A 19,618-nucleotide genomic window follows, 5' to 3' on the forward strand; every position below is an offset into this window, starting at 1 on the left:
TCTTGTTAATAAACGAAGTAACGAATAACTGTATTTCTTTTTTGCCTCTCCAGTGTTCCCAACTCTTGCCCGGCCAGTCCGCGTGGTGCTGGATCCTCAGGATATCGTTTTGTTCACAATATTACCTCGGATCTGCAGCTGGCAGCAGAGTATGCTGCAAAAGCAGCATCAGAACAGCAGGCAGATGCATCTGGCGGGGACAGCCCAAAGGTTCAGAGAAACATTACTTACCCAGCAGTGCTCGTTGGGAGGCTTATTAAGACCTGGCAGTTTATCACAAGTGCTGGATTTAGTTAAAAGGGGTGTAAGAATACCCTGGCCGTAAGGGCGCCGTATACAGTGTTTTCCAGGATTTTGAGACCATGCCTTAAAACCAGCATCTTATTAGCGGTAGAAGACAAATCTGCGTGCTTAGCTACCCAAAATGTATTCAAGTCATTCACTAAAAGGGTTAAGTGAGCAGAATTTTTCTGCTTGTTTGTTAAATCAAGAACCCATAAAGAAGAGGTGCATTAGAATTTGGAGTCTTGTTTTCTCCTGTTAATTAATGCTATTTTGCAAAACACCGTTGGAGAAAGGGGAAGCAGGGGTAGAAACCAGATCCTTGCCATGAGAAATCTGTAGTCTGACTTTAAAACAAAGGCCTGTCAAGCGAGTGTTAAATGAGGAGAGTAGCAAGTGGAATTTAGATTAAAAAATAACTTGGTTATAATGATAAAATTTAATTTTGGTGAGCTGATCTTCAGATCAAAGTTAAAGGTCTAGATCCAAAACCACCTGATTTGGGATTGGGTGGAGGAACACAATACTAAATGGCTTTTTTTGTAGGTTGAATTCTCCCTTGAGACAGGAAGGGCTGTTCTTGGTGGAGTAATATGAAGAGCTGGGAATATGAGATCTGGCAAACAAATTAAAGTTCCTAGAATGAAACAAATCCTGCTGGAGAGGGGAAGGGACAGGATCAAGTTTCATATTGGGCTTGTTGCTGGGAGGAGAGCTGGTAGCATACTTGCATGAAACCTTTCTAACAAAGTTTAGTCGTAGCTGGGCAGAATTGAAGGCTTTGGTTTCATGAACACTGAAAGCAGTGAACGTACCCTGCACCCTCTAACTCTTTGCTTCCAATTGCTTGTCCTGGATTGTTTTCCTGTGCTGGTATAAGCACGTGTGGTAAATTCAGGGGTGAACGGAACCAGATTAAAGTTAGCTTTTTTGTGTGTGTTTGTGGGGAGAGGGAAGCAGATACTTTAATATGGATAAAACAGGAGTGAAAGGGAAGAGGGTGATGCTGCTCTTACGCTCTCTTAGCATTTGTAAAACTACAGCCCAATTTCCTCTTTTAGTTTGGGTTGTTAGTACGCTCTAGCATAGAAATTCTTTGTTAGTAACTAAATTTCTGTTTTGGTGTTTTTTTTTCCTTAGGATGAGTCCAAGCCACCCTATTCTTATGCTCAGCTAATTGTGCAGGCTATATCTTCAGCACAGGACAGGCAATTAACACTAAGTGGGATCTATGCCCACATTACCAAGCATTATCCATATTACAGGACTGCTGACAAAGGCTGGCAGGTGAGTTCTTGACACTGACAAGCTTTTAAACTGCTTTGACAGGGCTTATCTGCTTTGAAATGCTTTTATTAAAGATTTGGGGCACTAGGAATAGAGCTGCTTTGACTATTCCCAGAGTGAATTTGTTTAACATAAGCTGACTAGTTTGTTTGTGGGTGATTAGTTTTTTGAAATACTTTCTAGGGCGATGTAGTGTGTTACCATTGGGCTCACTGGTTTCTGAAACCTTTTTAATTCCGTAGTCATGTGTCTTTCATATTTGCTTGGTTTTATTCTTCCACATTCTTGCTATCAGACACTCCTCTGCCCAGATGCTTGCCTGAATTTTGCTTTATCCTTCACCTTGTCTTTTTTGGCATGATCTGCCCAAGCGGAAGATGTCAAGCCTAAAACTAAGGTCCCAGTTTTTAATCGTAGTAATACTTTAAGTCATCACAGATGTTTTGTTTCCCCAGAGTATCAACTGCATTGCCTAAGTCACAGTTTGCATGTTTTGAATCTCAGAATGGGAACTTCGAGTCTGTGCCTTCTTTGTGGTATTAAAGGAAATCTGACCAGCTTCATCGGAGAGTTTGGATGTAGTTAACACATGCTAAATCAAGCTTAAATGTTCACTCAAGGGCTGCTTTCAAAGTTCCAGAAACCTCAGCTCCACCTGCATTCAGACTTTTTCTTGGCATCACACCTCTGAAACGGGTGTTGTCATTTGAATATAATACACTAATGCAGCTGGAAAGACTCTTGCAGCTGCTGATTTCATTGTGTTCAACTGGCAGGAGCAGTACTGCTTGGTGCACTTTGAGTACAGTTGGAATAAATACATTTCTGCCTCCCTGGCTTTTCCCTGCAGTTGTAATTAGTTGTGGAATTCACTTCCTGCCTTAACCTGCTCGGCAGAACCGTGCTTTGTGAACCAGTTGCTGCGTCCTGCTTCAAAGAGAGCTGCATTTCAGTGGAGGGTGAAGTTGCCTTTTCCCCTTCCCTACCAGTGGCATTGTAAGGCTTTATTTGTGAAGAGCTCATCTACAAAAGCTCTCGTTTTGTTTTGAAAGTGGAAGAGGAATGAGCTTGTGCACACCTGGGCTTACCGAGCCTTTCCCCGAGCCCAGAAGACGGCACTACACCCAGTACGAGGTGGGCTTTTGCAATGAAAAGGGTACATAGTTTTGTCAACGTCTGGAGAGCCGTGCGGTGCTAGACTAGTGCCACATAGCTAGTGGATTCTTCTCAGAGACAGCTGTCTGAGGGCATGTTGGCTGGTTTGCATTATGATTACATGAGGTGCAGTGTCCTTCAGGGCATGTTTGGGCACCCCGGTGATTGTTTGGCAGGTAAGCAGTTAGCACAGGCTCAGGCAATTTTTTCCGCTTGCCTAGAATAAAGCCTGTCTTTTGACAGAGTTCTGATGTGGTTTACAGTGATTTCCCTGTGCCTCAGCAAAAGATCTGCTTTCATTGCTTTCCACAGAAAAGTCTCTGCACTGCCTGGCTCCAGGTGTATTTAAGTGACGGTGCAGTGCCAAGCAAACCCATCTTTCAGCATGGTTAGCAGCAAATCTGACACGTTTCCCCAGGTTTTCTCTTGCAGCTCTCCCGTGACTTTGGAACTGTGTGACTTGAGTGACTTGTTTCTGTGTTCAACACTGATTCTGACGGTGTGGATTTTATTTTTCTAAGCTGTGTGGCAAAACCCATTCGTCTTTGTTATGTGCTTCCTCATGGCAAAATAATCATCTCATTCCTCTCCTTCCTGCAGAATTCCATTCGGCACAACCTCTCCTTGAACCGTTACTTTATTAAAGTCCCACGCTCCCAGGAGGAGCCTGGAAAGGGCTCCTTTTGGCGGATTGACCCTGCCTCTGAAGCCAAACTAGTAGAGCAAGCATTTAGAAAACGAAGGCAAAGAGGAGTGTCCTGCTTCCGAACACCTTTTGGGCCTCTCTCCTCCAGGTGACTTCAGCTTCCTCTAATCTCTGTGCCAATCTCATTACCAAAAAAACAAACAAAAACTTCTCCTGAAGTACAGCGAGCAAACTTTACTTCAGTTTCTAGTTTGAGAGGTAATACAGTTAGATAGTCCTGAGGCATAATCTGAAAATTATTGTGACTTATTAAGTGTTTACCCAAAAAAAAAAAAAAAATCCAGAACCAAACTACAAAAATGCATCAAATGATATATCTCTTTTGGCATCATTTCAAAGAAATTCAAAGCAGTTATCACTGGAGTGAGTGTTTTCAGATGCCAATCTCTCATTTCAGGAAAGCTGTGTTTAAATGTGGCTTAGATTGTAGTGGAAATAACTTTTGTGGTATTTAAAACACTCTCCTGTAGGGAAGATCAGGTTGATCATGGTTGTCAGCAGTGAAGCAATGGGGGATGTTCTCTGTAGCCGGTCCAGTCAGCGATGTAACTGCAAAAGAGCTGTGTGCAGTGACAGCTTTCTCCAAGCCCTGTAGCTGTGAGGATAAGATTTGCAATCCAACACTCGCTGGAGCAGTTTCGTGTCACATTCCTCCCACACCCCCTCTTTTCTGTCTCTTAAAATGGGGGAGAAACAGGAAGAGAGGTTTTTTCACTGATCAGCTTCTGTATCTTGTTCGTCATTGAAGAACCAAGTGGTTGGGGAGGGAGGCAGTGGGGACAAGGGGGAGCAAGTACTCTGTAAGCATATGCAGGGCCAGACGCTTGCATCTACATTGCATCTTTCTTCCTCTTCCTCTCCCCGTCTCTCTCAAACACTGACAAAGATCCTTGAGAATGGCCTAAAGTCATAAACTGATCTGAATATGAGGTACTTAACAGCTTCTTTGTCAGCACTGGGCCTTCAAATGAAATGTAAAGCATACTCTGAAGGTTCCAGTTTCCTCCAGCAAGGAATAATATGACAGTATTTGGTGCTAGAGCATTTGTGAGGTTACGGTGTACCTTTCGACTCTTCCCAGCAAGACTTTAGTGGGTAGTGTGGAAGAAAGGCTGTACTTCTCCTCGGGAATCCTGTATTGGAGATAACTTTTGGTCTCTGCTGCTGTCTTGTGGTTGAAATGCATCTACACTTTCCAACGCTACGTTCTGGTGTTTCAGGAGTGCTCCTGCCTCCCCTACTCACCCTGGCCTGCTGTCCCCTCACTCTAGTGGCCTACAGACTCCAGAGTGCCTGTCACGGGAGGGCTCACCCATTCCGCACGATCACGACTTTGGGTCAAAGTTAGCCTCAGTTCCGGAGTATCGGTATTCACAGAGTGCACCTGGTGAGTAGCTCTTGTTTCACAGAGGGTGACCGTTCACTTGCACCAAGTGCCGTCCTGAGGATGCAGCAGGAATGCTTCTGCCGGTGTATTACAGGAGGATCTAGATCTCTTCCCACTTTGTTGTTAGAGCCTGATGATGCATATGCAACTTCAGACCATTTTTCTTGCTAGTCTTTGGATGAGGGGGCAGGTGATGAAGGAGTGTGTAGAAACACATGAGCTAACCTTGAATTAGATGGCTCTAAAGAACTGACAGCAAAGTAGCCATGACAGTGTGTAGCTCACTTGCGCTAATTTACTAGCCTTCTGGATAAGATCAGCTTGGCCACGCTGAGCTCTGCGGTGCTGTGGCCGGGGCCTTGGTAATTTGTTAAGCCCTGGTGAGTATCTGCTTGTCAGCTGTGCTGTAACTGGCCTGATGTATAGAGTGTTCCTGGTGAAGCTGGAAGGCAAAACTCATTAAGTGAATCTTCATTTTTTTTATGCTTATGGTGGGTTTTGTTCACAGAAATGTGCTCAGATGGCACGTAAGGTTTTAGTAAGTTAGGAAAGATTGAAGGTGGTATTTTTGAAGCCTTATGTTTTGTTCCCTACTCCTGCCAGTGCTGAAGGACTGAGTATTGCAGATTAGAAGCGCATAGGTGAAATGAGCAGAGGCCTTTTTGCCTCTCCTATTAATGTATGCTTCTCTTTTCCATTTAGGATCTCCAGTCAGTGCCCAGCCAGTGATTATGGCTGTTCCTCCCCGACCATCTACTCTGGTGGCAAAACCAGTCGCGTACATGCCAGCATCAATAGTGACTTCTCAACAGCCTTCATGTCATGCAATTCACGTAGTTCAACAAGCTCCGACTGTTACAATGGTCCGAGTTGTGACCTCCTCTGCAAACTCTGCAAACGGATACATCCTCACAAATCAGGGCACAGCAGGAGGAGCTCATGAAGCTGCAGGAGCAGTGTTGGATTTAGCTGGTGACCACAGAGGTAGCTTTTCCTTGCTATTCCTTTAATAAGTCTTGAGCAGGCCTGGGGAAGTGGGTGGTCAAATGCCATTTCACTCATCGGGTGCTTAGCCCTTAATAAAAGATGTTTCTCTAGGTAAAACTTAAACCAAGTAAGAGTTCATCCATTTGAGGTCTCCAGCGGTGAGCAGGACAACTGTGCTCCCTTGTCTCCTGTGGGGAACAAACCTAACAGACTTTGGAAGCTGAAAAAAAATGCAGTGCTTTAAATATTTGTATTATCCCCACTGTATTATCAGTGCCATGCCAGTGTATTGGTCAGCTGGATGTGCTATGGAAATGTGTGCTCTTTCTAGCCAAAGAGATGGCCTGGGAAAGGCTGAAACTCTCTGCTTCAGGAGGGCTGTGTAAGTAAATGATTGAGCCCTTCTTTTCCACAGGCCTGGATTCCTAGAGAAAGCATGTGCTTCTGAAAGGGCAGGCAGTGTCCCATTAGCGCAATCTTCAAAAACCAGTTACATCAAAGGCCTCGTTTTTTCCTAAGCTGGAAATTCCAGCCTTGGGGGATTTAGTGAGTTAAACGTTCTCTTGCTGTGATCTAGACAACACCTTGTCTGCTCACCATTTCAGAAGGGCTTGGTGCTGCTAGATAGATGGGTGTTGGACCAGCAGCAAGACTAGTTACTCTGATTGCTTTTATGTGGGCAGTGGGGCAATGGTTCTTCTCTAAGGGAAAGAAAAAAATGACAAAAACCTTCCCCTATAGCAATAGGAGGACCACTGCCATTTTTAGTTCAGCTCTGGTTATCCTGCTTGAGTTTCACTCACATTCTCTAGAAATTCCTGTCTGGATCCCATACATGTTCCTGAAGCACTTGCATTTGCAGCTGCCTAGCTATCACCTGCTCCCTTCTTTCATTCACTAGTTCTTGCTGTCACTTGTTCTTTCCCTACTTGTGCCTCTCTTATTCCCACTCTTATCCTTTTATGGTCTCTACCTTCCCTTTGTTTTTCCTGGTTGCTCCATTTTCTTTCCTAATCTCCCAGCTTCCCTTGCCTTTTCTCTCCCTGCTTCCCATCAGCCTGCCTGCAGGTCTCAGCTCAGTGCTTGTGTCCCATCCAACTCCACACTTGTTGTCTTCTAATGTTAAAATGAGAGAAGCCCTCTCTTCCTACAGGACTGATGAGTTTTTGTGCTTCCTGCCCGCCTGCTCCGCATTCAGACCCACAGAGCCCCTGGAAGAGGGTGGCTGTCCTCTCCTGCATGCCCAGCAGGAGGCTGTCCCATATTTCTTCATACCTGCTGAATTGACCCCTCGCTTGCGAGAGCAGTGGTTGAGTGCTTTCAGTTATCTTGATGCAGGAACGCAGCCTTCCTTTTTTATTTTGTTTTCCTGCCTCATGTTTTCTTCCTATACTTCCGTAGCTGGCAAAATCTTGCAATTGTGGGAAGACCTCCTTGTAAATCAACCTACGTGCAGGCCTGACAGCAAGCTGTTGCAGACTTTTGGCTCCAGGCATTGTGAAAGATGTTAATGCCTTCTCCTGCTGTGTGGTATTGAGAGTTAGGCCAATTCGCCTCTAATTACAAAATAATCTATGAGATTTGCAGTGATTGCTGTCCATATCACAGCTATAATGTGCCAGTAAGGGAGATGATGCCTTTTTAGGACAAAGGGTCAAGTTTATAATCTTGAGTGGCTTATGCTGTAAGAAAAATGTTCTAAATATTGATAGAGTATATATGCAATAGAGTATATGTGCGATAGAGAATATTTTAGTGGTTTCAAATATTCATCCCTGACCTTCTGCGGTGCTGAGGTATTTTCACATTTGTAAGGCTGGGGTATGTATCACTGCTAAAATGTTAATGAGAATAAAGCCTGCTCCTAAGCCAAGGTAGTAAATGATTTTTGTCTGTTCTACTTTTAAGCAGGCATGGATGAAAAGCCAACGATCGCATTTGCCACGATACCTACAGCCAGCCGTGTTATTCAGACAGTCGCCAGTCAAATGGCACAGGGTGTTCCAGGACAGACGGTCACGATCCTTCAGCAGGCAGCTCCAGTGACCATTGGACAGCATCAGCTTCCTGTGCGCGCAGTCACTCAGAACGGGAAACATGCCGTGCCCACCAACAGCATCACTGGCAGCGCTTATGGTAGGCTGTTCTCGTCACTTTCTGGTCTTTGATTGCTTTCTGAGCTTAGCAGTTAGGTCGTAAGGCTGTAAGGGTTTTCTCTTCTTAGTTATATATGAAGTTATTCCATGTGTCCAATTGCAAAGGTATGTGAATTCCTCAACTTCTGTGGCTGTAAATGTCAGTGGTAGATATCTCCCTGTCCACCTCTGCTCCCTTCCCCTAGTGGAAAAGTTTTGCTATCTACCATTGCTTCTGAAACGTCTAGTGTCTTTCCTTTGTCCTTGGCTATGCGTTTATTACTACTTCCAGTGTCTACCTTTTGAGGGTTACTTGTTGAAAGTGTCAGCGATTCTTGTGTTGAGCCTCTTTTTTCATTTCTTTTCCTCTGACAGACAGCCTTTGCTTTCAGCATGCCAAATAATGAAATTTCCATGGCGCTCTTTAGATCTTGTGAAATATGGCTCCATAGAGTATTAAGAAAATAACATACTTTCCCATCTTAAGGTCTTAGAGAGGGATAAGATCTATTTCATCAGGTGAAAGAATGTAGGATTCTTTTATATGCGGGATGTGTTACAGCCATTTGTCAAGCCTGACTTCTAAAATCCCATGCTAGCTATGTCTTGGCAGCCTCCTCTTACTGCTTGCTCAGCACCTCCAGGTTTTGTCCGGTTAAGGATGATGACGCAATGGAAATCCGGGTTTCTTACAGCCCTTTTCAGTGAGATGCTAAGCACCTCTGCTGTCCAGACCAGTGCTTACAGGGAGTTCGAAATGAAGGACACTGGTGGGATTTTGATAGCTTTCATGAAGAAAAATAGGAATGTTTCTACACAATTTTCTGCCATGTCTATTCACAGTATCGCCTGGCTTGCAAATGAATTGCAAGAATGAAAAAATGATAACAATAAGGGTTTTACGTAACCAAGCTATTACGATGTGAAATAGATCAGAGAGGTGGACTTGCTGCTACCCAACAGTAGCGTTCGTCTCATGGAGAATCAGACAGGTTTTTATTTAACAGTTTTATGTTAAGATACTCTAATCTCACCGAAACTTTTCTAGCTCTCTCGGCAAATTGGAAAATATTCCAGTTGCATCTGAGTTTTTTTGCAAGTGGTAGTGAGTTTTCTGGTTGGCAAAACAGAGCCCAGGTCTCTTGACTCTCGTCTGTATGAAGTTAGCTTCTCTTAACCGCATGGTTTAGGTTCTCGAAGTCACTGAACTGTAACTGGAGACTGCCCTTATCCTTGCCCTGTTTTTTCCTTCATCCTCTTGATGCTCTGCAGCCTCCTTCCCATGCCTTGGTAGGAGTTACTGGGCTTTGAGGGCCTTTGTTCTGTTTGCTTTGTTTATTTATCCTAGGGCTCCTTTTTGATGCATTTAGCAGTGAGCACACCACTAATGTTCTGTCATTCCATCCTTTGCAAATCAGTCTGGAGGGCAGAGGATGTGCTGTCTCCTGAGTCCCCTTTGGCTGCCTCTCTGATTGATGCAGAGTCCAAAAACTGCATGTGTTTTGTTTTCCAAGCAGTGTTGTGTGCCAAAGCCAGTGTGTAAGCACATTCTCTGTCTGGAACTAGGAATTGTAGACATTTTTATGGAGAGTTGCTACTTAAATCGTCTTTTTTTTCTCACCACTTTTATTAATGGGAGGGTGAGAGCTTTTTGTCAGTGTTGGAATACAAGATTGGGAGCCAGAAATTCCTACGGTCTGATCACAGTTCTGATGGGAACGCATTTGGTTCGTCTGGGGTAAGCTCTTCCCTGCCCATTTTACAAGTGAGATGTCAGTACACACAATATTTGGATTGTAATCTAGTTTCCCAACAGACCGGCTGTTCTTACTGTGCAAGCAGGGCTAAAGAGGGCCCTCTAAATTGAAGGCAAAGCACACAGATGTTGTAGCTTCCAAGAAGTTCTGACTGTAGGTGGCCAGAGAATGACTTCTCAAAGAGGAGGTGTACTGTAATTTTAACAGGGGATGGATCCTCCCCTTCTGGAGATGAATGCTTAGCTGCCAATGCCTTGTTTGACAACAGATAGGAAGAAGGAAGTTCTCCCATGAAAGGGGTTATTACCAGTTTGGTGAACTTGCTAGCCGTGTCTCTCCCTCTCCTCCCACAGTCGCAGCTTTGTGCAAGCCTTACAAAGTGGACTTGAAAACAACACTTGAATACGTGCCAATTATCGCATTTGACTGGTTTGTTTTCTTGTTTTGTGGAATATCAAAACACTTGTGCTACTTCATCTCGTTAATTCTCTTTCTTTCTCTCTCTCTCTCTCTCTCTCTCTCTCTCTCTCTCTCTCTCTCTCTCTCTCTCTCTCTCATCCTACTTCCCAGCTCTTACAAATCCATTGCAGCTTCTTGCAGCCCAGGCCAGCTCATCCACTCCTGTTGTAGTCAGCCGGGTATGTGAGACGGGGACCGAAGAGACAGCAGCAACCTCTTCCAGTGAACCTGAAGTCAAAAGACCCCGGATAGAAGAGGCCAGTGGAGCGGTTCCAGCCCAAACTGGAGTCATCACGTCTACGATGCCACAAGGACAGGCAACCAGTGAATGAAGAACCAGTGGGAGGAGCTGGAGTGATGTGGGGTGGGCATGGGATGGCAGGAGCCCTAAAGCAGCTTTCAAAGAAAACAAACCACAACTGTAACAGCTCAAAACATAGCGGATAAAGAGCTCTCTTTAAAGTCAGATTTTTAAATGGGAGATCAACAGCTGATAGAATCACAAGGTGCCAAAAAGAATGGAAAACCCCTCCCAAGAACCCATACCTGGAACTCTGTTCTGTCTTTACCTATGGGATATTTTTTCCTTTTTTTTTTTTTTTAAAAAATATTCAAAAAAATACAGACAACTGATTGTATGACTGCTGGGATATTTTTAACTGTCTCTTCCCCTTTTGGCTCCAAGGGGATGGGATTTGCAGTTCAGCATCTAAAGGAATGTAACACAAATACAGTCTGCTCCCTGGAAAGAAAACTCCTCATTTTCTATGCCTTAATACTGTGCTTCTCAGAGCTTTGAACCATAGGACCGTTTTTAAAAGGCCTCCTAAGGCAATCAAATGCTGAAAGATGGGTGCAGTATCTCATAACAACAGCATTAAAGAAACATGGTACCAAGCTTAAAGAAAAAGGCAAATGATTTTGTTTTTTAAAATAGAAAAATTCTGAATATGAACGAATGTTTATTTATGTGGGGATTCAGGAGGAAGAGTTACAGGACTCAACCACCTGGATTTCCAGATGCAATTTCTCTCCATTCCCTCTGAGGGAGGATAAGATAACAGAGGAACGGTATTAATTTGGTTCCTGTAAAGATATTAAAAACAAAGGGTTTTGTACCTTCAGTGATTTCTTACAATTATTCATCGCTTGCTCTGGACAACAGCCAAAGTATCTTGATGACTGAGGATCACATGGGGAAGGGTGTCTCCAAAAGGTTCTGTGTGCATTTGATTGATCACATCCTGTGCTGGAGCACCAGGTTTTGTTCAAAATAGCACCGTAGGTGAAGATATTGCCACTGTCTCTGTGAACTTGAGAAAATACTCATTGGTGTTCTGCACTAAAGCAGTCTGCCTTCACCTCCGGTTGGTAGTGTGGCCCTCAACTAGATGGACAATGGTCAGGAGGCCAGGGCTGGGTCTGTCACTGACCCTCGGCCATGGCTGACAGCAAAGCTGCTGTGTTATTCTTCTGAGGGGAGCTGAGAGCTGGGGTGAGAGGCAGCAGAGTTCATACAGTGTTTAATACAAATTCTGTGAGGGTGTAGAGACCAAGGCAAAAGAGACCTTTTATTTTCCGTGCGGTAAAAGTCACTGGAGGTCTTAAAACAGGTTTTCCAAAAGGAATTTGGAGGTTTCCTTCCATTGCCTGGCTCCCTCTCCCATCTCTCCTCCCTTGAGGACCATTTGGGCTGGCCAGTAGGAAGAGGCCTCTGTTCAGACTGTATTCCAGGCTCTTCGTGTACTCCAAGTACGAGTAACGCAGGTTTGAGTCACTTCAGCCACGCGGAGCAGTTGGGGGGGGGGGGTGTGTGACACCTTGTGACTAGCAAAGAAATCATCCTCTGCGTAGCCTCCAGCTAACCCCTTCGGTTTTATGCCTGTTTGCAATCCCCTTGGCTAACGTGTCTTCTGGCAGCACAGCAGACATCTTTTAATTTAGGAAATGTTATGGGTTTTGTAATGGCAAAAGAGACTTAAGAGGGCTGGGATATGCCTGTGGTAGTTATCCCTGTCTGTATTGATTTATTGTCAGGTTGCCGTCTTGTACAGTCTGACGGGGCTATCGCGGAACAGAGAGGCAAACCCACTGCATAAACATGTTGGAAAAAGATTTCCCCTCTGTGCAGTAAATGATACTGTCAGTATGTCCATGGGGATTAAGGGGTAAAGCACAACCGTTCAATGTCTGCTGGAATTTGGGGAGGGGGAGGAAATCAGCAAGGTAACAGCTGGCATCACTTGTTCCCTTCTAGCTTTCCTTTCTCTTTGCCAAATCCTATTCAATAGCCAAGTCCCGCCGCTTGAATAAAACCCAGCCGTGTTTTATTCTCAAGCCGATTGTTTTGTGAGAAATATTTCTGAAAGAAGGAAAGAATTTCTTGGTCTCGTGATTTGCGGTTGGGCTCTGCAGTTAGAGGCACACAGAGTATTCAGGACAGTTCATTTATCTACAGCTAGGCTTTCTTAATTTAGGGGTGTCCCTTTGGTGACAAGTTATTAGATTGGATTTTTAGTACTTTGAAATGATTTTGAGAAGGAGGATTGTTACAGACCACGAAGTAATTGAAGCAGGCCGACCTCCAGCTGTCACTTTTCCCGCTAGGTGCGGCATAGCGGAAAAGCGCTCGGATTAGCTCTGTTTTCTGTAGCCTTTTCAAAGCCAGAATTCAATAAAATGGACTTCAAGGAAGAACGCACAAGTGAGAGTGCAGCTAGTTTATCTGTTAGTCATTACTTTCGGGTGACTGCTGGTTCAGATACAGGCACGCCTCTGAAAGCCCTGAGGCCATGGAGCTTTCTGAAGCAGAGGACTCTTTAGGTTTCCAGGACGTTGGGTGAGTCAGCGTAAGATGAGCAACCAACAAGAATACTGTTCAGGGTGCGAAGCTGCCAAAGTTTTGTGGGTTTTTCTTTACTGCTGCTTTTCTCTTGGAAAGTCTAAATAATCAGGCCCTAAACTTCTGTAAACGAGTCCAGCACTATAGAAATACATCAGCTGAATGACTGTTTTCACACACCAGTTGCTGCTTTATAGATACCTCTTGAAAGTGCATCCTCAGGTTGTGTGCATAGATCTGCCTCTTCACTATTTAGAACAGAGTAACACTTTCCCACTCTTCCTTTTGTGGCACACGATGCCTGCTGGTTAAAATGTGAGTTGAGGATAAGCAAATATCTTTGACGTGTTCACCCCTTCTGCTTGAGGTGTCTGGGACTTGTCAGTTCATCCTATCAGGATTTTTGCTTTATCAGTCTGCTGCATCCCCTGTTACTGTAGGAAGCAGCCATGCCACTTGAATTTTTTACTTTTTTTTTTTTTTTAGGTTTGCCTGTATCATTGGCTGATACGAGGTAAAATAATGGTTCTTACTCAATCCTGTTGAGAGCGCTCTGCAAAAATGTGGTCTTCATCTGGAACACATGAGATCGGGGACATCTTGTTTCAGGCCTGCAGATTAAATCTTTCAACACGCTGCTCAGTCTGGGAGACAGCACCGCTCTTTTTCCATCAGTCCTGATTCCCCAGGCTTGCAGTTTTGAGAACTGCAGAGGAATGAAAATTAATGTGATGGTAGAATTAAGCCTTCAACTAGAAAGAAAATATTACCTTAACGGTTATATGCAGAACTCAGATTATTTTTAAATTGATCACCTAGCTTGTTCTTATTGTCCAGAAAGTTGCATCTCATGTCCTTAATTAGTTATATTAACTGAGGGAGGTTTGAGGGGGAGAGGAGTAGGATGCTTCATTGCCTCTTCTGCTGTCTGTATAACAGAGGTCAAGGCATGTTGAATATTTAACCTGCTATAACTTAGACCTGGGAAAACTTTAAGCTCTTAAGGTGTGAATTCACTTTTCACCATTCCCTATTGATTTATTTTTTTTATCTTAGGCAATGACAGAGGCTAATTTTACTTTGATCGCAGTCAGTTTATAGCAACTTTTGTTGCCTCAGTTTGCAAAAGCTGAATGCAGTTGTTCTTGGGTTTATTCCGCTGGAATTCTTTAGTTATTGTTTTGGCTTGACCTTGGCTCTTGTGAAACAGGAAGCTTTTTACAGTGAGATCAATTTCATCTGATTTAGTGATAACACAACACAGTGCTGAGCACGGAATTGAAGTTCATCATTAGTTCATATATTCTTTTCAACTCCTTTTTCTTCCCGTATCCCTCCCCCGTACCATGACGGCTGTCCCCTGTAGCATATCCAGCCATTTTTATCCACTGATGGAAGCGGCACCTTGCACTAAGCTCTGCCCGGGGACTCAAGGATGAAAATACCTGTGGGATACATGAGGCTCCAGAGCAGGTTGAGAAAGGCCCATTTGGTCACCCTGTATTTCATTTTCATGCTGTGTTTTAGACATGCTACTGTTGGCCACAGTTTGTTCAGGAGTGTGTTTTCAGAGACGTATTAAAGCTTTGTAAGAGGAAAGAAATAGTTAAATAACAGCTGAAGCCTTTACAGTGCCTCTGCAATCAATGCCATGGTCTGGCTTCAGGTTTTAGCGGGGAGTAAACTTGGTTTTGCATGTTTTAGACATCTGTCTTGTGTACTGACTTAGAACTGTCATTCAGAATTAACTTCCACATTTTTCCCCTTTTTCAGTAGGGGAATGCCAGCAGTAAAATAAAACTTGAAGCACAGAAGGCTAGGGACCTATATCTAAGCAAGTGAGAGCATCTGACCTGAGCTTTCATACAATGTGGTGTGGACGCTTTTCACTGTCTGCTGGGGATGTTAAATTGATGTTAGAGCTTTTCATCTGTGTTAGCAAAGGGGTTTTCCAGTGAGATATTTGGTATAGCTCTGATGTGTGCTAGCATGTAAACAGATGTGAAAATGTAGGGTGAAAGGAGGAACGTTCCCCTGCTATACCTAGATTTGGGGATCTTGGATGACCAGGATTTAATCTAGCAATAGTTCTATACAGTTCTGTACTTTCCCACAGAGGATCAAAAGCCGTTTCTTCAAGCTTACTGCATCCAAGGATTAAGTTCCAGCTGGTTGGTTGTTCCTTCTTTGTTTCTGAAGTTTAAACTATGACGTACAAATTATAGTTTATCACTATGATAAACATAAATCACATAAAACTGCAGTACTAGGAAAGATCAAGTCTTTATTTGTTGTCTTTGCCACTGGCCAGCTGTAGCTGTTTAGAACAACTTGGGTTGGAAGAAACTTTTGGAAGTCTCTGCTATAACCTTCTGCTGAGAGCAGATCCAGCTAGGCCACATTGTTGTGACCTTGTCCAGATGAGCTTTGAATGTCTCACGAGATAGAGGTTCCATGACTCTGGTCCCTGGTCCATTCTGACCACCCCTGAGGTGAAAACACTTTCACAGCTATCTAAGGAGCATTTCTCATGCAGCTGCATGTGCTCATTGCCTCTTGTCCTATCACATCACATCTCCAAGAAGAGCCTAGCTCTGCCTTCTCTGTATCTTCCAAATAGGTAGTTGAAGACACCAGTAAGATTTTCACCATTTTGCTTCGTTTTCTTAAGGCTGAACCAACCTGGTTGTCTTGGTCTCCTCTTGTATATCACGTGCTCAAGCCCCCAGGGCTTCAGGTGGAATTGCTGCAGAAGGTCCCTCACCGTCTTGTGCTGGGGAGCCCAAAATTGAACACAACATACTGCAGATACGATCTGACAAATGCTGGATGGAGTGGGAGAAGAATCACTTTCCTTGGCCTGCTGGCTACACTTTGGCAAGCACAGCCCAGTACCTCTCTGGTCTCTTTTACCGCAAGAAGCGCTACTGGCTCGTCTGGAGTATAGTGTGAGAACCTGGAGCAAAGTTCTGGTTCACTAGCAAAGTGAACTAGAAATACTCTGGATTGCATTCGTACGTATGCAGCCATCTTGTCCCCCTCTCCCAAGGAAGAGCGCCAGATTGGGTCTTGTAGCTTTTTGAACAGGAGACAGGGCTGAATGATCCTCATTACTTTTAAAAATAGCTGTGCTTTACCTTATCAAATGATAGTTTCAATCCAAAGTGGAATTTACCTTGAATTTCTACGCCGATACAAAAATCTTTCAGGTTTTTTAGTCCTGCTGCTGTTAAGTTGGACTTGGGCATTAGGAGTCAGCCTCCAAAGGAACATGACTAGCTTCATAATTTTGCCCTTGCTGCACTCTGAGCTTTTGAGTTTGCAAATGCCATCCTGCAGCAAATGATCCGTCTTCCCTTGCCAGCCGGTCTCTGGGGCAGCTCCTGTTTCTGCTCCCCATCACGGATTTTCCCCTCTGTAGCCGTTTCTGTCAATTCCAGAGCCCTTTAATCCAGCTCCTAATTTAATGCCATTGCTCGAAGGTCTGCATCTGGTGAGAATCAGTCTGTTAGCTTGCAGTTATACAACAGATTGTTCAGTCGTGGAACTTTTTGTTTCCTTCTGGGTGAAAAATTATGCCAAAGCTGCTACTACTATAGCATACACTACTGTTGTGAAGTGTAGCTTACAATGGAGCCAGCTGTGCTGCAGAAAACAGTGACACTACAAGGTCATCCGGATTGCTGGAACCGGTGGGATTGGGAAGTGGTGCCTTCTTGCATTTTGATCCGGACCCGATCAAAACGTGGCTGTGGCTTCGTGCTGGAGCGCTCCCCTCTCTGCGGCTGCGATTAGTCAGATCAGCGTCTCTCTCTCTGCTGGGTGGGTTATTTGCAGGACGTGTTTGCACGTGTTTGTGCACGCAGCGGTGGATATATGCCTGTAAAACAGTCGGTGGGAAACACCTAGCTGCGATGGTGGGCTTTCTCCGTTGGGCTGTCTTTCCCAGGGCAGTAACGCAGCAGCGAGCGTTTTGCTTTGGACTGAGCAAGACGTTTCGAAAAATACTTGGTTTTCCTGGAGCACTATATTTAAATTCCAAATTTTTAATCGACTTTTAACCTTTGTATTTATATGTTCGGAAAACTCTTTTGATACCTTTTTCAATTTACCAACACTGAATTAAAACCCTTCAGAATGTATGGCTGGTCCTCTCCTTACGTGTCACTTTAAGGTTCGGAGCCTGAGGGTAGTTGTGCCAAATCTACCCCTTGGCTCTCAAGGTGGAAGAAACCATTGACAATTCATGGGTGGCAGCTAAGGAAGAAACCCTTTAAATTTTTTTTTTTTTTTTCCAGAGAATATTAAATTAGATCTGTGTAAACATAAAATTTATATTTATTAATGTGTGTGTGAGTGAGTGTGTGTGTAAATATAGATATATAAATGGTCCATGACTATTTCTTTCTCTTAAATGGTACTTTACACAGACTTTTATACAGCAAGTTGGTAAATTCCCTCACCGGGCACTGATTCTGAAAGACCGATGTACCTATTTTTGTAACGAATGTGGGCAGCCGGTAGAAGCAGCTTTACTTCAGTGATTGCTTTCATTCCTCTCGCAGAGCAGAAGAGACGACTTGGTACTTGCATCTTCCTTGCGTAGGAGCCCTGCTTCTGCCTTTGTCACGCTTTCAGCGACCCCGGCCCGTGCTGCTTTTCTGGCACAAAAATCCCCCAGGTGGCACTAATGAAAGCTGGAATCCTTTCTCGCCTCAGATTATCTCTGGATGCAGTATCAGGGAGTACTTTAGAGATGCTGCTCTGTAGGTCATGGGACCTCATTCTATAACAGAGGAGGCTAATGGAGGGTCCGTGAGGATGCTGTAAGGTTGAGAAATTCCTGGCTGTCCGTCAGGTGGCTGAGCTAACACTGGGGCACCGTGAAGTAGTTTCTTTTCCTCTGTGGTGAGGTTATTCTCCTTTTATGATGCTTCTGTCTCTTCATGGGGTGCGAGGTGTGTATATCCCCTTGAAAACAAATGCGTAAGTGTTTTTCTAATGCTCCCATTCACAGGGAGTAAATTTTACCTGACGGGCCAAATTTCAGCGGTGGTTTAAGTCCACAAGGATCACTAAATCCACAGAAGCCTGTGTTTTGAGCTACTTGGGCCTTTTGCGAGTTAATCTTAAAAGCAGGTGATACTTGGCTTCCTAATCCTAATTGCTCTTCCAGAAGTAGAAATTCCTTTCTCCATAAGGACCCGAGTGAACCCTTCACCGCGGTTTCTGCTTACTGTCCGGTGGTCGGGCTTTGATACTTAAGGGAGGACAAGATTGGTGGTAAGAAGAATAACCAGAGCAGGAGCGGTGAAAGGAAACAGCTTTCCTCCTCAGCAGAAAACAGCCCTTGTGAAAACCAGGCTTCCCCTAGCATTTGGTTACTGCTTTGTGTCCGCTGCTGAGTTAAGCAATGCATCCGATAGCCCAGGCTGTGGCATTTCTGCCGTGATCTAGACCTTCCAGTCCTGCTTCTACCCCACCTCAGTTTCACTTCAAGCAGTCCGAAATGGAGCCTTACTTAAAGCGAAGGGCGACGTTGAGGAGAAATGTCTGTTAGCTGAAGAAAAATGAGACTTAAATGGAGCAGAAAAAGTGAAATTTCCTTCTGTGTCACTGCCTTGCTGCTAAAAGTCTGGTGCAGAACATCCTGATGTTCTGCTGATTGCTGTGCCGCTCTTCGGGGGTGGACAGGCTGCTAAGTAGGCAAGTTGGCTCCGTAGCAAAGGAATTGCTGTAAACCTAAACTCGCTTTAGCTTTTTCTTTTTTTTTTCTCCCCCAAATGGGCTTGAAGTGGAGGGAGGGAACCAGAGTATTGTTGTTTGTAAGATCTTATTGTCTTGAATGGAAAAGAAAACAGAGAATGTAAAAAAAAAAAAAAAAAAAAAAATCTCATTCAAATATAGTGATATGGAGAACAGAATGGCGTGAAAATACAAAAATCTTATGAGACCGTATATTGTCTTGGGTTCTGGACGTGCCGTTGGTACCGTGGTGAGACTGGCCTTGTCGAGGCTGGTGGCCAACCTCCGCGGAGCCTAAAAGAGCGTGTAGGATTTTGTAGCTACCCAAAGGGCTGTTAAAAGCTGGTTTAGAGATAAATCAAAAGGTGTATGTGAGCAATGAAAAGCTGGAAATTCAAATCCAATGCCGACTATTTGCTTTAAAAAAAAAAAAAAAAAAAGACTCTGTACCTCCCCCTGTTCCGCGTATATGCGTTCCCACGGCGTCCTTGGGGGAAGGCTGCAGTGAGACGAGGACCTGAAATACCTCAATGGCTTGACAGAAGTGTTTTGCTACAGAGACCTGGAGGAGCCTTACCCCTTTCACCTGGATTTGGCACTTAATTTAAAGATGGGGATGGAGGGGGGAACTAAAGCCATGCTCGCATTTCAGTTCCTGGTGTTGCCTGTACAAGACACCTCCAGCCAGATGTTCTGGGTTTCGTGGTTGGTTGTTGGTTTTTGGTTTTTTTTGGTTTTTTTTTTTTTTTACAGCTGATATCAAAAGTATTTTTTGTGACTCGTTTTCATTATCAGTGCTTTTTAAAAAGCAGGTGTGTATCCCAGTGGGGAAAGCTCCATCTGGGACGAGGGATGTGAAGTTCATCACCTTTACCT

At 44.2% G+C, this 19,618-nt stretch overlaps 1 protein-coding gene across 2 annotated transcripts in view; it reads left to right on the plus strand.

The window, feature by feature from the left end:
- Nucleotides 1-11,515, plus strand: part of FOXK1 (forkhead box K1) — a 48,539-nt gene extending 37,024 nt beyond the window's left edge. The window contains exons 3-9 of one of the 2 annotated variants that reach the window (XM_074598886.1): nt 54-210; nt 1,423-1,569; nt 3,325-3,518; nt 4,651-4,817; nt 5,520-5,801; nt 7,716-7,940; nt 10,267-11,515. In XM_074598886.1, the coding sequence (XP_074454987.1) occupies nt 54-210; nt 1,423-1,569; nt 3,325-3,518; nt 4,651-4,817; nt 5,520-5,801; nt 7,716-7,940; nt 10,267-10,487 (1,393 nt within the window). In that variant the 3' untranslated portion in view covers nt 10,488-11,515. Of the gene's footprint in view, nt 1-53; nt 211-1,422; nt 1,570-3,324; nt 3,519-4,650; nt 4,818-5,519; nt 5,802-7,712; nt 7,941-10,266 lie in introns of both variants that reach the window. The other variant, XM_074598885.1, reaches the window with a different exon arrangement.
- The last annotated feature ends 8,103 nt before the right edge of the window (nt 11,516-19,618 follow it).

This window comes from Larus michahellis, chromosome 8 (genome assembly GCF_964199755.1).
Source record: "Larus michahellis chromosome 8, bLarMic1.1, whole genome shotgun sequence".
Classification (NCBI taxonomy): Eukaryota; Metazoa; Chordata; class Aves; order Charadriiformes; family Laridae; genus Larus; species Larus michahellis.